Source organism: Acyrthosiphon pisum, chromosome X (genome assembly GCF_005508785.2).
Source record: "Acyrthosiphon pisum isolate AL4f chromosome X, pea_aphid_22Mar2018_4r6ur, whole genome shotgun sequence".
Lineage (NCBI taxonomy): Eukaryota > Metazoa > Arthropoda > Insecta > Hemiptera > Aphididae > Acyrthosiphon > Acyrthosiphon pisum.
In genome coordinates this window covers 67,273,916-67,290,019 of record NC_042493.1, presented here as the reverse complement: position 1 = coordinate 67,290,019, position 16,104 = coordinate 67,273,916, and the positions used below count along the sequence as shown (strand labels likewise).

General features: G+C 33.5%; 1 protein-coding gene across 1 annotated transcript; it reads left to right on the top strand.

Annotated features, from left to right (window-relative positions):
- Positions 1–676: 676 nt before the first annotated feature.
- Positions 677–11,609, top strand: LOC100163954 (uncharacterized PE-PGRS family protein PE_PGRS10). Its single transcript, XM_001945109.4, has 8 exons — positions 677–1,056; positions 1,293–1,449; positions 5,644–5,763; positions 6,113–6,214; positions 6,324–6,491; positions 6,721–6,909; positions 7,025–7,096; positions 9,728–11,609. The coding sequence occupies exons 2-8, from the start codon at positions 1,348–1,350 to the stop codon at positions 10,004–10,006; spliced, it is 1,032 nt and encodes a 343-aa protein (XP_001945144.1). The 5' UTR covers positions 677–1,056; positions 1,293–1,347; the 3' UTR covers positions 10,007–11,609.
- The last annotated feature ends 4,495 nt before the right edge of the window (positions 11,610–16,104 follow it).

The following is a 16,104-nucleotide window of genomic DNA, read 5'->3' as shown; positions in this document are numbered from 1 at the left end:
CAAATTTAATAGGTGGGTCGTGTGTGCTGCAACTAACATTTTCTTGTCTCATTGTCGAAAAAGTTCGCGCCGCCACTGATGCAGATTGGACTCTATTAGATAGAAAACAAGAAAACCACGGTTATAATATGTGCCAATAATATGTTATAATAATGATATACCTAATAGTTATAATAATAACGATACTATTCATATTATAATAAGCACAAAACTCGATTTGACCGTTGTTGAATCTATCGTCGAGTATGTGACATTATAGTATCGTCGTCATAGGTAGTGGTTGTCGGCGGCGCGTATTGACAAATATAATAATATAGGTACTACTTATGTGTATATTATAAACCTCTCGGGAGGCCGATGCGGCGGTCTCGTAATCGGCCGGCCGTTGCCCAATCGCGAGCGGCGGCAGACGATATATGCGGTATAATAATAATAATAATAATAATATAATATTTAACTATATACCACCATAATAATAATACGCAGACGACGTGAAGGCTTAATTAGTGCGTGGCGGGGACGACTTTCGCGGTGACGGGGACCGCGGGCAGAAGACCGTGCGGTGCATGCTGTACGTGTGCTGGATATCCACCTATACGTCCCCAAAAACGACGCGGCGTCCCCCCGAAAGCCACTCGACGCGACGCGCAACCCGCTGGCCGCGTCGACGGCAGCGACTGGACGGGCGGTCCGCCAACAGTATACCGAAGACGCCAGTGCCAGCAACAGCAACAGAGCAGCACCGGAGCACCAGCAGCAGTGGCAGCAGTATAATATTATTTGTCTATATAAACCAGCGAAGACTGTTCTCGACTTACATACCAATAATTAGATCGCTCGCGATATAATATAATCGTTTTTCCTTATTAGTTTATTATTATTATTATCTTTACTTCGGCGGACATATCGCACGTAGTAGTAGCGAGTTTCATTTCTCGTATCGACATTAAGTTTTTATTTCTAAGCTCGGCGAGACCGGAAACGTGACATAAAACTCAAACTTCCCCAGCAGTTGAGTTCCGCGGGCTGCAATCCACGCCTTCGCGCAATACCGTCGTAAGTGTTAACGGATTTTTTTTTTTTTTTACATGTCAATATTTAAAATAAAATACGTTTTTATCATACTCGCACTGTACAAATACAATAATAATAATAATTACCGCACACGCTGCTGACATAATATCATATTGCCTACTACACATGGCTAATATAATTATAATTATAATAAATAAATTATTATCACTAATATATATTATAACGATCGGGTTGGGATTTCTTATTTGTCCGGACAGCGTCAGTTGGCATTTGCCATTTAACATTTAACGATATTGTGGTGACACGCCGACGATGAGGATCACCGGCAGCAGCAGCACGAGCTGCAGCGTCGTGGCTATAACGACCTTTATGCTGGTCGTAGCGACCGCTGCCTTAGAAGATTTCAACGCACAGGTAAATAGTCATAATATCATCACCGTAAAATAATAGTATTGTGCGGCGTTGATCGTTTTTATTATTACTATGTTATTATTATTTAAGGCTAATCGGTCGTGTATCATTATCCCATTGTCGTATATACAATGTATATATAATACGTATATTTGCATTGATGGTACGTGTGATACATTATACTACTAAAAAAAAATTATGATAATAACCTTAGACCGTACAAGCTTATAATATGCATTAATAATATTAAAATGTATACTCACTGTGAGAGATCCCTTTGAGGAGAGCACCCATGCCAAATATAATAATAACGATAGTAAAATAATAATAATATAATAAAAAAAAAGCTACATGAAATCCCCATCGGATTCACGAAACCAATATCCACACGAAATCCACGATCCCGGGTTGTATGAGATCGATAAAAGTAGAGTTTTCCGGATTCTCCTATTTATGGAGTCGGATCGTTAAGTGCACAACCAACTTATCCCCTTTTCCCATCGCTGTCACAATATTATTTTATTATATTATGTTTTTGCGTGACCATATATATATATATATATACCAATGCACTATTTTATATGATAGATATTATATTATAATATGTATACATACTATTATATATATAATATAGGCACGACTGTTTAACTTATTATGATGTAGATTTGCTATTTTTTTTTTTTGCTTTGGAAAAACTACACCGTTTGTAGATTTGAAAAACTTTGTCTGGATACCCTATATTACCCTATAATAGATAATAATTAAAAAATGTAGAATACTAGAATGGCATTTTATATTTCACTTGAATATTATTATCATACTATAGTTATGTGTACCAACTAGTAGGAGGCCGGTGCATTATCGTTTTCACTTTTAAAACTATTTCGAAAACCGTCTCCTTCGAGCGAGAGACATTATTAATTATTCACTTTTATGTAAATATTTTATCTCGTCGTAATCGTAATTCTATAATTCCCGTAATCTCGTGGACGTCGTAATTCTGGAAAAAGGTAAACGTATAATACATCTCAATTGAATAATATTATGATAATGTAATACGATAATATATTCAGTTCCTAACGATAATATGATAATATACGATGACAATGACACGGGCGCGCGATAATAATTTTAATGCTCAAGACGCGCGCGCGTAAAATAATATTATCCGACCAATGATATAATAATAATTTATAGTAATAGTATAATATCATTATAATATTCGGCGGCGGCGGTCATCGTCCGGCACAGTGGTGGAGACGTGAGGTGGCTGCGGCGGGACGTGATTTTATAACCGCTCGCTCCCGGTAAGTGGTTCAATGACGACCGCGGCGGGGACCCGCCGGTGCGTAAGCGCGGCGGTGATCCAAGGTCGCCTGCCGGCTATCTGCCGATCTGTGGTGACCCACATTCACCAAACCGTTGCGATGTTCTTCGCCGTCACCGTCATCGCTCGCGCCGCCGTATAGCTCCTCGCTCCGGGGCCGGCCCTATGCGATATGTACCCAAACGGCGTCACTATCGCTTTCGCCGACTATATATTTTTATTGCTCACCGCTCGGCCGGGCGAACGGGTGATAATAATATCATAACAACATATTGTGCCCAGCGCCGTCGCTGTAGGCCATACGACCGCGTTGGACGTCGCCCGAGAGCAAATAGAAGGGCGTAAAAATTAAATATTAAATTGTAGATAATAATATTATACGAGTATTGCGTTTTTAATTAGAACACCTCAATTCGTTATTATTATTACCTACATATGAATTATTGTCTCAACTGTCAATGCGAGTAGTATCTAATTATTTCGATAGCGTTCCTAATAATATCGTTCGATTCTTTTTCATGGCAAAATCGTAATTCTAGGTTCTCACTTAAGGGTGGCCCTGGGTAACGATTGAGAGATTTAATATTATACTACAGTGTACCTGCATCATACACGCAATATAAACGTAATATAATAGTGGCATATTACTATAATATAATATAATAACATAACTATAGGTAACTGTATGTCTGTATAACACCTTGTGCATGTGGTTACATATTATTAGGTATGTGGTATACGCGGTAGACTCCTGTGCAATTTGTATTCCTTATAAATTATAATATAATATTATTTACTGAGTATAATTTAATATATTTGTCAGCACGTTCATCTCGTGATAAATTATAGCAGTTCAAACATTTTATACTTGCGTTTTGAATGAAATAATATTTATAAACTAGATAGGTACAACTAACGTGTTACAAATCGCTGAGTTACAAAGTAGAATAGAAAACTTATAGTTATAATATTATGATACTGCATTACATAACGAGAACAACTCGACATAATAATGTGTTGCTGATTACAAAATATAACAAAAATCGGCGCTTAACAAATTTTAGATTTTGAACCATATTGGTTATCCAAGAATTTTCAAATTAATTTACTGACTGAAGTTGACAGTGCATTTTTAATTAAAAATATTATGTTAAGCACCAATGTGCAGTGAATACATAAAAAAAACGGAATAATGGTTCACGTTCTTAAACGAGTTAAAATTCAATAAAAATGATTACAGTAATAACCCGTTTGTTAGCAAACCAACACGTATTTCCACCCAATGTGTGTACACTATACATAATATAAAAAAAAATATTTAATGCACACAGAGACTGAAAGTGGTCACTCGTTTTGCTTCGCTCACTTTTGCCCAGACCTAATTGTTTTAAATTTGAAAGCAAAATAATAAATCTACTCGTTTATTAAATAATTCTAATCAGAAGTCAGTTTACAATTTATATCAGTTTAAATATTCAGTACTCTTAAATACAAATGATTGTTCGCTGGTATAAACACATTTAAATATAACAATTAATATAATATTAAAAATATGGTAATTTAATTAACACAATTCACTGATTCTTTGATTGGATTGAAGAATATGGTCAGATAAACATAAAGTAGGGTATTCTATTAAATTCTATTAATAATTTAGGCTATACATACATTATAATTTATCATACATTGCATCAAATACAAATTGGAACTACGTCTATTTGAAAATTATTTAAAATTACTTAATTTAATAATAGTCCTTAGTAATTATATTTTTCTAATACAATATAAATTGTAGTTTGTTATTTCCGTTTATATATTGTGTATCTGTTATGTCATTGTACGCATAGTTTATTAATTTTTGTGACGATTTAATATGTCTTAAGCACTTAGTTGTATAAGTAGACAATTTTTTTTTAAGGATTAAGGTAACTCTTTTTTTTCAGAAATTGTTGATTATAAAACTATAAACTGTTTTTAAATTTTTAATTACGACCATCTGAAGGTAGTAAATTATTTAATAATTTTAATTGAAATAATTGAAATACATTTCATTTGGAAACAAGAGTTAAATATATATTATATAAATATTTATAAACTTAAATAGGAATTCTTACGCAGAACCGGAATTGCTTTATTAATTTTTATAATAGTTACTTACATAAAAAATTATTAATTTCAATTATATTAAAACTATATAATATGAGTTTTCTAAACTTTAGAAGGTCATAACCATAGTTAATAAAATAATGAACCAACATTCATGGTTTGACAATCAAAATTGTCGGTAATAATAAAGTAAATAAGTACCTAGGTACAACCAGAAACCATTACAAATTAAGTTGATTTTGTAACTGATATAACTTAGTGATTAAAACATTTTAAATATCTTTAAGCAAAGTTTCCGTAATAGATAAAGACATTTTATATAAACATTTTTTTGAAATATCATTTTATCGATTGTGTATCACTAAAAATAATTATGCATCTATTCAATGAAAATACTTAAATACCTGAGATGGATTTTTTATGACTGTATTTATGGATGCAGTATACATAATTAATTTATCAGATATTTATCATAGATTATTGTAGGTTTATAGTATAATATAATAATTATTTATTATTGAAGGTCTACTTGGCGAATACAAAATTATTTTTCAATGTAACAATAATCTGAGTTTAATTTGCAATTCATATAATTTCTAGTAAATTTATTTTAACCGAGAGAAGGTTAAACGATTATTTAAAAAAAACCATAATTTGTATCTTGATCCACCCAGGTTCTGTAGAAATCAATATTATATATTAATCGTTGATGTATGTTTATGGCGCAGTTAGTTTATTTTAACTAATTATCAAATTGTTCATAGGCTAACTTTAATGGTGAATCGCAGAAGCTACTACACCGTGAAACTAGAGCTTTAGAAGTCATCACCCGGCTATTAGGTAGCAGCAGCGGGACTGTAGCTGGATCATCATCCAGTGGAACGGTAAGTCTTGGATCAGTCATCATAGACGAAAATAAGGAGGGAATATAGTCTCTACCAAAAACTATCTAATATTAATTTTGAAAATAAGTAATGTGAAATTTTCAAATCATAGAGAAACAAGTTTTATCCCACACCTCTGACCAATTATACTAATATCTTTATAATAATAATTTTACTTATAGTCTAATTATGACTATTATAACCACCAACATAAATATCATTAAACCTACGTTTTAAATATGAACAATCTATGTATATTTAAGTTCTCAACTGTAACTTTAGTGTGATTTTACTATTATCTAGTGTGTATACGCTTAAAATATAGAAATATTAAATTATTACGTTACAGTTGGATGCAGGAGCAGCTCCAGCTTCGGCACCGGCCGATGCAAGCAGTGGCAGTGGAGCCGTACTAAATCTAGTCGCCCCGTTGGTGGGAAGCAGCAGTGGTGTGAGTTGAATAAATAATACCCCCCCCCTCAATCATCACCTGAAAGCTACTCATCCACTACAAGTGTATACATTAAATTCACGTTTCTTTATGTGCGTATTTGGTATAGAGCGTTAGTGCTGGATCTGCGGGAGCCGCGTCCGGCACAGGAGACGTCAGCAAAACTGACGGAAGCGGTCCGGACTTGGCTGGTCCAAATGGAGCCACTGGTGGTAGCAGCTTTTCCAGTATTCTGTCTCTTTTGGGACCCTTGTTGGGTAGCAGCAGCGGTAGTGGTGTAAGTTCTAGTCTAGTCTACAAGATATAATATATTATTATTTATAAGTTACTACGCGTGCATGGTTGTGTAAAATAACTTTTAGTTATAGTTTATAGTTTTATAGTTAAATTTATGGTCGAAACAGGTTTTAAATGTTTTAAATTTAAAAAAAGATTATAATATATTATAATTATACTTACACTTATACACGTATAAAAGTATAATATTTGTAAACATGTACTGGTAGGGTAATGGTGGAGATGGCGGAGACAATTTGAATGGCAATGGAGGCGCTGGTAGTCCGGCTGGTTCTAATGTCTTGAGTCTGTTGTCCGGTTTGCTGGGTAGTAGCAGCGGGTCCAGTGGTACGTCAGCTAGTGGCGGCGGTGGTGTTGGAGGTGGAGATCCATCAACAGGCGGCGCAAGTGACGATACAGTTAGTATTTTTCACCAATAAATACATATAATTTTTTCTTTATGCATATTATTACTACGCAAATAAAGAAATAATTGCATAGTATTATATACTTATTTGAATGTATGTATTTTAGGGCGCCGGAGCGGGTGGTTCAGGATCCAGTAGCATATTGGCACTGATTGGGCCATTGATAGGCAGCAGTAGCGTAAGTACTTTTTTTTTTTCATTGTTAGAAGTAAAATATTGAGCACTGTAAGTATGTACTTTCATTTTAAAATAATATAGTTAATTAGTTAATACGTATTACACCACATCAGCAGTAGCACTGTATTATTATATAAATTAATAGCAGCTACAGTAGTAATAGTAATGTTTAGTAATGGCAGTATTTGTTAATTTTTGTATTTAGTCTATACCAAAACTTAAGTTGTGCCTGTTTGACATGTTACTACTACCACAGTGACACACTAAAGTATATAGTCATCGATGCGTTTGAAGTACTTGGCGTACCTCCATAAATACATTATAGTAAATAACATTAGTGTTGTAACGCGAATTCGTCAGTGGCGATATTCCATCACTACATTCAATGCCTGAAGTGACTTGAAGCATTGATACCACAACTACCAACACAGTCAATCCTAATACCCTGTCTCACTATCGTATCGTTGTCGTTGCATGATATTTTATATATATGTTTACCACCAAAAGTATTAAACATCACTGTATTAGTAGTCTTTAGATTTGTATTTACATATAAACACAACTACACTAACAAAGTGTTACATTGTTGTGCATTACCTATCACACATGTGTGTATAGGAAGAGACTAACTCGGGACCTAGAGGAAGTGACGACAGCGATGACACCCTAGTGGACGATTCAACTGACTACTTAGATGATAGCAATTCCATTGACATCGACGTTAGAAGTGGCGGTCTTAAGAATTCGTTGAAGACGCTGTTATATACCACGAGAAACAAGAGGGCAGTACCAAAAAATATGGATGGTAAAAGCGATGTTGACGATTACGATAACGAAGTAGATGGGTCATTGGATGATGACAACGATAGTAATGAAATTACGGTTTCAACGGTGGCAAATGGAAATGGAACTGGAGCGATGATGACTGTGGCAGCACAAAACGGAGTAGGCGAAACAGGTGACAGCAGCAGTAATGAAAGTGATGGTAGTGAGGGCGGAGGGGGGAGTTCAAATTCTGGGTCAATAATTGAATTAGCTGGTCCCCTTTTAGGTTCATTGAGTGGTGAGGGTGGTGGTATCGGAGGATTAGATTCTGGATCAATACTTGAATTGGCTGGACCTCTTTCTGGAACATTAAGTGGTGGAGGTGGAGGAAGTGAGGGAACAGGTGGAAGTTCAGACTCTGGATCAATACTTGACTTGGCTGGTCCCCTTTTAGGTTCATTAAGTGATGGAGGTGGTGGTGCTGGAGGGTTAGATTCTGGATCAATACTTGAATTGGCAGGACCTCTTTCTGGGACGTTAAGTGGTGGTGGTGGAGGAAGTGAGGGAGCAGGTGGAAGTTCAGACTCCGGATCAATACTTGACTTGGCTGGTCCTCTCTTAGGTTCATCAAGTGGTGGGGGTGATGGAGGTTCAGATTCTGGATCCATATTAAGTTTGGTTGGACCACTTTCCAGAACATCGAGTGGGGGTAGAAATAGTGATGCTGGGGGTGATAATGAGCAAGAGGGTAGTGGTGATGATGAAGAGAAAAATAGTGATGGTGGCAGCAGCGGGTCGTCAAACTCCGGATCGATAGTAGAGATTGTCGGGCCGTTGCTAGGGTCTCTTAGTGGCGGTAGTGAGGGAGGTAAGGGTTCGGATTCTGGTTCCGTATTGAATTTAATAGGGCCTTTATCTGGGTCACTAAGTGGTGGAAATAGTGGGATGGAAGGAGATAATGGGGGCAGAGGATCAGATTCAGGATCTATTTTAAACTTAATTGCTCCATTATCGGGGTCATCTAGTGGTGGCGAAGGAATTAGTGGTGAATCGGATTCTGGGTCTATTTTAAAACTCATCGGACCACTGTCTGGTTCATCGAGTGGTGGTAACAGTGGTAGTGACAGCGTGGAAACAGAGAATGGTAGTGGAGGTTCGGATTCCGGATCTATTTTAAATTTAGTTGGTCCCCTATCTGGATCATCTAGTAGTGGCGAAGGGAATAATGGTGAATCGGATTCTGGATCTATTTTAAAACTTATTGGGCCGTTATCTGGTTCATCGAGTGGTGGTGATGCAGCAGAAACAGAAAATGGTAGTGGAGGATCTGATTCAGGATCTATCTTAAATGTAGTCGCTCCATTATCTGGTTCATCAAGTGGGGGATCGGATTCTGGGTCGGTTTCAAGCACCACTAAGATGGTACCAGCCAGGAGACCCGGGGAAAAAGGCACAAACTCTGAAAATGCAGTGAAGTCTTCGATTTCACTGAATTCGGTAGCGAAAAGTCCGATACTAGCTAATTTGTTTGCGACCATCCTATCACAATCTTCTGCTGGTGCTTCATCTGCGTCTGCCTCCGCATCTTCATCATCGTCTACATCAACGGATGTGGCAAGTAAAATACTAATACATTGTGTGTACACAGAGACGGCGACGATATTTAATAGTGAAGTCTTGCTTGTTACCATTACTTACGATTGAGACTGAACTCTGTTAAAATAATTATAGTACCCTCCCACTTTTTTAAATATTAATAATATCGTGCTGCAGTGGTTTAATGGTACAGTTACGTACGCATAATATAATATATAATCAAGATATAATAGTTATGAACTATATTTATTTAATTTTGTAATTACTATAGGGTGGAGCCGGTGGTGACGGTGGCGATGGTACCAACGGTGGTGCCGGCGGTGGTTCTGATCTTCTGGGTTTCCTAGGATCGAGCAGTGGTTCCAGCAGCGGCGGACCTGGTGGAAATGGAGCCGCTTCGGCTTCTGGCACCCCGGTAAGAAGGCGTCAGATTGGAGGCTTTTTCCGTCGACCATTTGCGTCAGTGGCAGACACTAACGAGCAAGATGTCACGTATACACAGCTGTTGAACGACCGACCCCGAGACCTGCGTCGCCGGTTGTGGTTGTAAATCACCAGCGGCAGCGGTAACGGCGGCGGGAGTGGCGTACACTCATTATATAGTACCTAGTTAAGTAGTAATAAAGCACCAACACCAGCTAAAGCTCACTCTATATGTACGTATGTATGTATGTATGTATGTATGTATGTATGTATGTATGTATGTATGTATGTATGTATGTATATACATATATATTGTCTAACCGACCGACCGACTAATACGCGTCATCCGACGTTTACGTCGTAATAATCATCGTTTACATGAAGATGAACGTATATATAATATATGTTATAAAATTATAAATTAATGTACGGATAGGTCAACTACGGACGGCGACAACGATGATAAATTCGATACTAAAAATATCATCGTCACGCTCGTTCCACTCACCACCAAGCACTCGTAATCCTTCTCTCTCTCGCTCTTTCTGGTCATATTATGTAATATTGGCTGATGCATAAAATATTATACAAACGTTTTCAAACCCGTTATAAATTTCAAAAGCTGGTTATGTTTTTGGGAGTGAACGCCTAACGTTTTCGTATTGGTTTGCTAATATTGCACATAATATGCATAGTAAATGTTCATACATGTACATGTATATATACAATTTTAAAAACAAAAAATATAATACATTTTTTTTTATTCGGTCATATCATAATATATTATAATACGTAAAAAAAAATAATTCAATTTTATGCATTGGGAAACACAATATCGATTAATTCGTGATTGTTCAAACAGTGAAATAGATAAAACAATTAATTAGTACATTTTTGATTTTTATTTCTTACAATTTCATTTATTTTTGTGTAAAACCTCTTGAGACTCCTGCATCGTGGTATTTTCAGTTAATCACTGTTTTCGTAAATAAATTGAGAAAACGTCACTAAGATTATTTCTAGTCTTTCGTCGTCGGCGTCTGTTATTTTCCGTTCATCCGTACGTCATATTAATATTATATATTATTATGTTAAGTTATTACACGTATAATATGTACATTATATTATTATAAATATAAATATATATTTTTATAAATTAAGTAGTTTAATGTAGCTAATATAAAATAATTTGTGTACACGCACATATTATATAGGTACTGTACGATAAGTATGTGTGTGTATACGAAAAAACGCCATATTATTATCATTGTCACACATCATATACATTTAAACATCATCGCATTACGTTTTTTTTTTACAATTGAATTAGTTTATTATAGGACTTAATTATAGTAGTTAGTTAGTAGAGTAGTAATTATTGTAGTAATCCACACATATACATCGAAATCTAGATTAGTACCTATATATAGGTAGCGGTGTGCCGGTGTATAATATTGAATATAAATATATTTTTTGTGTTACAAATAGACCAGTGGTAATAAAAAAATGTAGTCTTAGACAATTTTAATATTATTATATTATATAGTTATAGTTTATTGTACATAGCATTATAAGACGGGAATCAAAACGCAAAATGGTGATAAAGACTAATTTTTAAAAAAATGTTTTGTTAAAATGTGTTATATTTTAACAAAATCCTTATCGTCAATTGTCGTGTAGCTATATTATAGTGCATAATAATTATTATAGTGTGTATATTATGGAAACCATATTAGTATTTTATTTTATGTTTGCACGTATTTTTACGTTCCTTTCCTCGATCGCATTAAGTCCTTTTTCACACGAGTACCTATCTAGTTATGAACAATTATTAATTATCACTACTATCACTACGAAGAAAATAGAACAGAGAACAGTAGTTAATAATGACAAAACACATAGTACACCACCATCATCACTACACCACGCACTATTACCATCAACGGCAAGTACGTACAAACCGTTATAAACGAATAGTTTATCTTTGCTCTTTGCAATATTTTTGTAAGGGTGGTTTTGATTAGACGTTAATTAAAAACGACTGGTAGAAGTGGGTTGGAGGGAGGGAATGATATATTGATTCTATGTAATATACAATTTACCATTCATTATCGAACACAGATATGTTTATTCTACATATCTGTGTTATCGACATAAATATTAATCCATAGAGTATAAATGTATAATAAATAATAATCATTGTAATGAAATTACAATTGATTATTTTAAATTTAAATTATATAGTTGTCTCGAAAAATTAATTAAATTAACTTAAGACAGCAAACATGAATATTGTATCGTATTAAGTAATACATTTTTGATGAAATAAAAAAATATACACTTTTGAAAAAAAATAAAACAATGAAGATTTTCAAGAAGAAAAATTTGATACGTATCGGTATGGAATAGTTACGTACCAGCTCGTATCGAAGTCTGAGTTCGATACGTATCGCTTGTATATTGCACATGTAACTTCTTGAACGCTCTTGAACTCAAATTTCTTCCTTGAAAATCTTGATCTATTACCACGTGTATAATAATATATGGAGGTTATAATGGTACCACGGTGGTGTTACAATACATATTATAACTTTATATATATTTGCCGATTTTTCAGGAGCAAAGACCAATGTGGTGCAAAAAGTGTGGACTATTAACAGCTATCAAGGATGCCTTTATGGTGAGTACTGATCGTCTACATACTGCACATATACCTAGACATAATATAGAAGTAAATACGTATATTATGTCGTGTGTTGTATAAATTTACTATAAAACCACTCTTAAAATAATTTCTGTATAGAACGAACGGCGCATAATTGCGAACGTAGTTGTATGCTGCTAACCGCAAGATATATATTTTAGTATTTATTATTTAAATAGGTATTTGAAATAATCAACCTACACACACACACATATAATCACATAATATAATATAATCTAATATTAAAACTTCATCGATTTTGAACATACTTTCCAGTGCTTAGGAATGGGCAAGATACCTATACCTACTAGAAAAACGTATATATATATATATCGGTACCTACATCAATTTGTATCTATAGAATATACAAGGTACGAGAAACATTCGTCACTTTTTGCTAAAAGATACAGCATACATTTTTTTTTTAAATTATTCTCGAAGTAAAGTTGCTTAAACGTAAAAAATACCTCGGTATGATTAACTTAACGAAGTATAGGTAGGTATTTAGTTATCACTTATTAGTTTTATGCGAGGTGATCTACTCATAATGAGTGCAATATGTTAGATTAATCAACATTAACTTGTAATACTACAACATATAAGATAGAAAACTGATAATATCTTCGACAGAAACTTAGAAATGTAGGTAATTAAAAAGTTTGTGATCCCGTCAATCTACTATGGTCTATGAAAGTAACATGAGATGAAAAATTATTCCATTAAATTAATGTTCATATTAAGTTCAAAAAGGGCACACCCCTATCGTCTAAAAAACACTTATGTAGATTCTAGGGATCTTTTTAATACCAACATTTAAATTTACTTCGTTGAAAATTCTGTCCCTAGACATCTAGATTATTTTCCTCCTAATGGTCCTAATTTAAAAATAATAAAAAATATTGGTACGTACCGTCAGAAAATTTGCTTATTAAGCATATTATTATGATACACATTTTAGATACGATAAAATGATAAAAAAAGGCAAAAATAATGTATCTATTAATTTGCATTTTGTATCTTAACGCATAAATATTTTAAAAGATACTAGATATACACCGAAGAAATAGTGTCTAGATACGGTCCATCCCTGTATATGACCATAATTATGCATAAGCAGATGCGGCTAAATAAGTAGATAGAATTTTTATGGGTGATTATGGATTGTTTAACAAGTAGGTAGATAGTTAAAAATTGTAAATTGGTTGTTCGGTAATGTGGTTCTGTATATCTGGATGGGAGTAAAATTTAAAAAATAAAGTATAAGTATCTATTTATAGGTCTTTACAGTAAAGTTCTTATAGGCCTATAATAAATCACGCATGTTTTGAAACACGCTAAATAATAATATTATATAATATAGGCATATAGCTATAGTAATAAAGGTAGGTAATAATAGTGGTGTTCCGACACTTTTTACGGACATATATTATACAATATGCTGTAGATGAAAATGAGCGCGTTCATCAAGTCGTCTTCGTCCGCCGCCGCCGCTTCGTCGTCCGCACCAGTACCGACCAGACAACGGACGTCGCCAGTGTCTCCGTGGACAGACTTAATGATGCCACAGCCACTACCTCCACCACAGTCATCTTGGTGGTCATCACCTCCACCATCGTTTTGGTGGTCACCTCCGACGTCATCGTCGAATTGGTGGTGGTGGTGTTGATGACGCGTTGAAACATATTAACGTTCGACGAACAAATCGTTTGGAAAATATTTTAAGTAAAACCGATTACCTATATTATATACATAGGCCATGTACCTATAACATAATATTATTGTATTATAATTTAGTTATTATAATTTTTATTACCACGTACACTCTCTATTCCTATCTATATGTATGAAAACGATTCTGCGTTCTGTATACAAATATAATTATAGTACCTACTATAATTACACCAAATTTAGTACACAATATTGTACGATTCATATTAAATTGTATTTGAAAATAAGTCCATAAAGATTTATGTAATACACCTTTTTTGTTAATATTTGTTATAATTTTTTCTATTAGACAAGACGTGTATTATATAATTATATACCATGAACCAATTACCAACTATATAATTATGTGGATTTATTTAGTAGTTTTTAGTACCTACGCCTAAATAGTAAGTAAATAGGCTAATGTATATGAAAAGGTGACCAAATTAAGATATAAAACTACCCATGTTAATTTGACTAAACAGTACCTAACTAGGTAGGTATTTTTGTTATTTTGAAAAAAAATTATACTTTTTGAGTGTCGACAACGTTGAACGTATTTAAAAATAACACTTTGTTGCACGTCATCGTAATTTATGTCACATTTAATGTATATATGCAACGATGTATTATAATATTATTAACTATTGTCAAATATAGGTATTTAAATGTTTTTGTATTTAATGCCAGTTGTCTATGAACTAACCCGTTTTTGAATTCCCATAATGTGGTCATAAAACTAATATTTATTATTTACAATATTATATTTTATTTAAATATTATGGATATATCCCAATAATAATATGTCATATAGAATATAATAATATTGAAAAAAATTGAATTGTACAATACCATATAACAAATTAAATGTTAAAATGTAAATATTACTCTTGTAAAGCTAATAACCCTCGTAGTTGATGATTAACCAATAAATAAAAAAAAAATAATAATAATATTGACATAATTCGTACAATAAATAAAGTTAATTTCCCACGGCCGCACGGAGTTTACTCGCGGCTCGTAGCTCGTATAGACAGGTTTACAAGGTATAGGAAAATGTGGGCATTAACTATAGTTACTTAATTTTCATTTAAACTTATTAACTTAACGAGTTTAATTAACAATTAAATTTATATTATTTTGAAATTTTCCATTTTTATGGATTTATACTAATATATTGATATAAAAATAAAAACAACCTAATACTACTACGATAATAAAAACATTTCTGTTATTTTTCTTGATGAAATAATTGTGTATATACGTAGATAGGTATATTCTAGTAGATTAGAATTAGATACCTAGGCATAATATTATATGACTTCAATTTATAATAATTGATATAAAAAAAATTAATATTTTTAAAATTGTTAATTATTGAGATGTGTATAGTTTAAATATTTATTATCATAGAAAGTAAAATAGGTATATACTCTGTACATTACGATTAAAGTTCAATAAAATTGTTTATTGTAATAATTTGGGAAATTAGAAATAACGCAGTCACTGTTTATGTGGTCCACATACTAATTAAAAAAATTGATTAACTATTTTTAAACTAGTTTAGTTAATATTTTTTCCATATTAACTTTTAACTTAATATCAAGGTAAGAGGTCTGCACTTCTGCAGTCGATGAAAAAAGTGGCTGTTTGACCAAAAAGCTAAAGAAAACTGAAGAAATTTGGTTTGACTGATTTTAATTAATAAAATTAACAAGTTTATTATGTTATATAGGCAATTTTTAATTTTTTTTTTTCAGCTTTGAAATTTATGAATAAAAATAGGATATTTTAGATTCTGAGTGAAACGATGA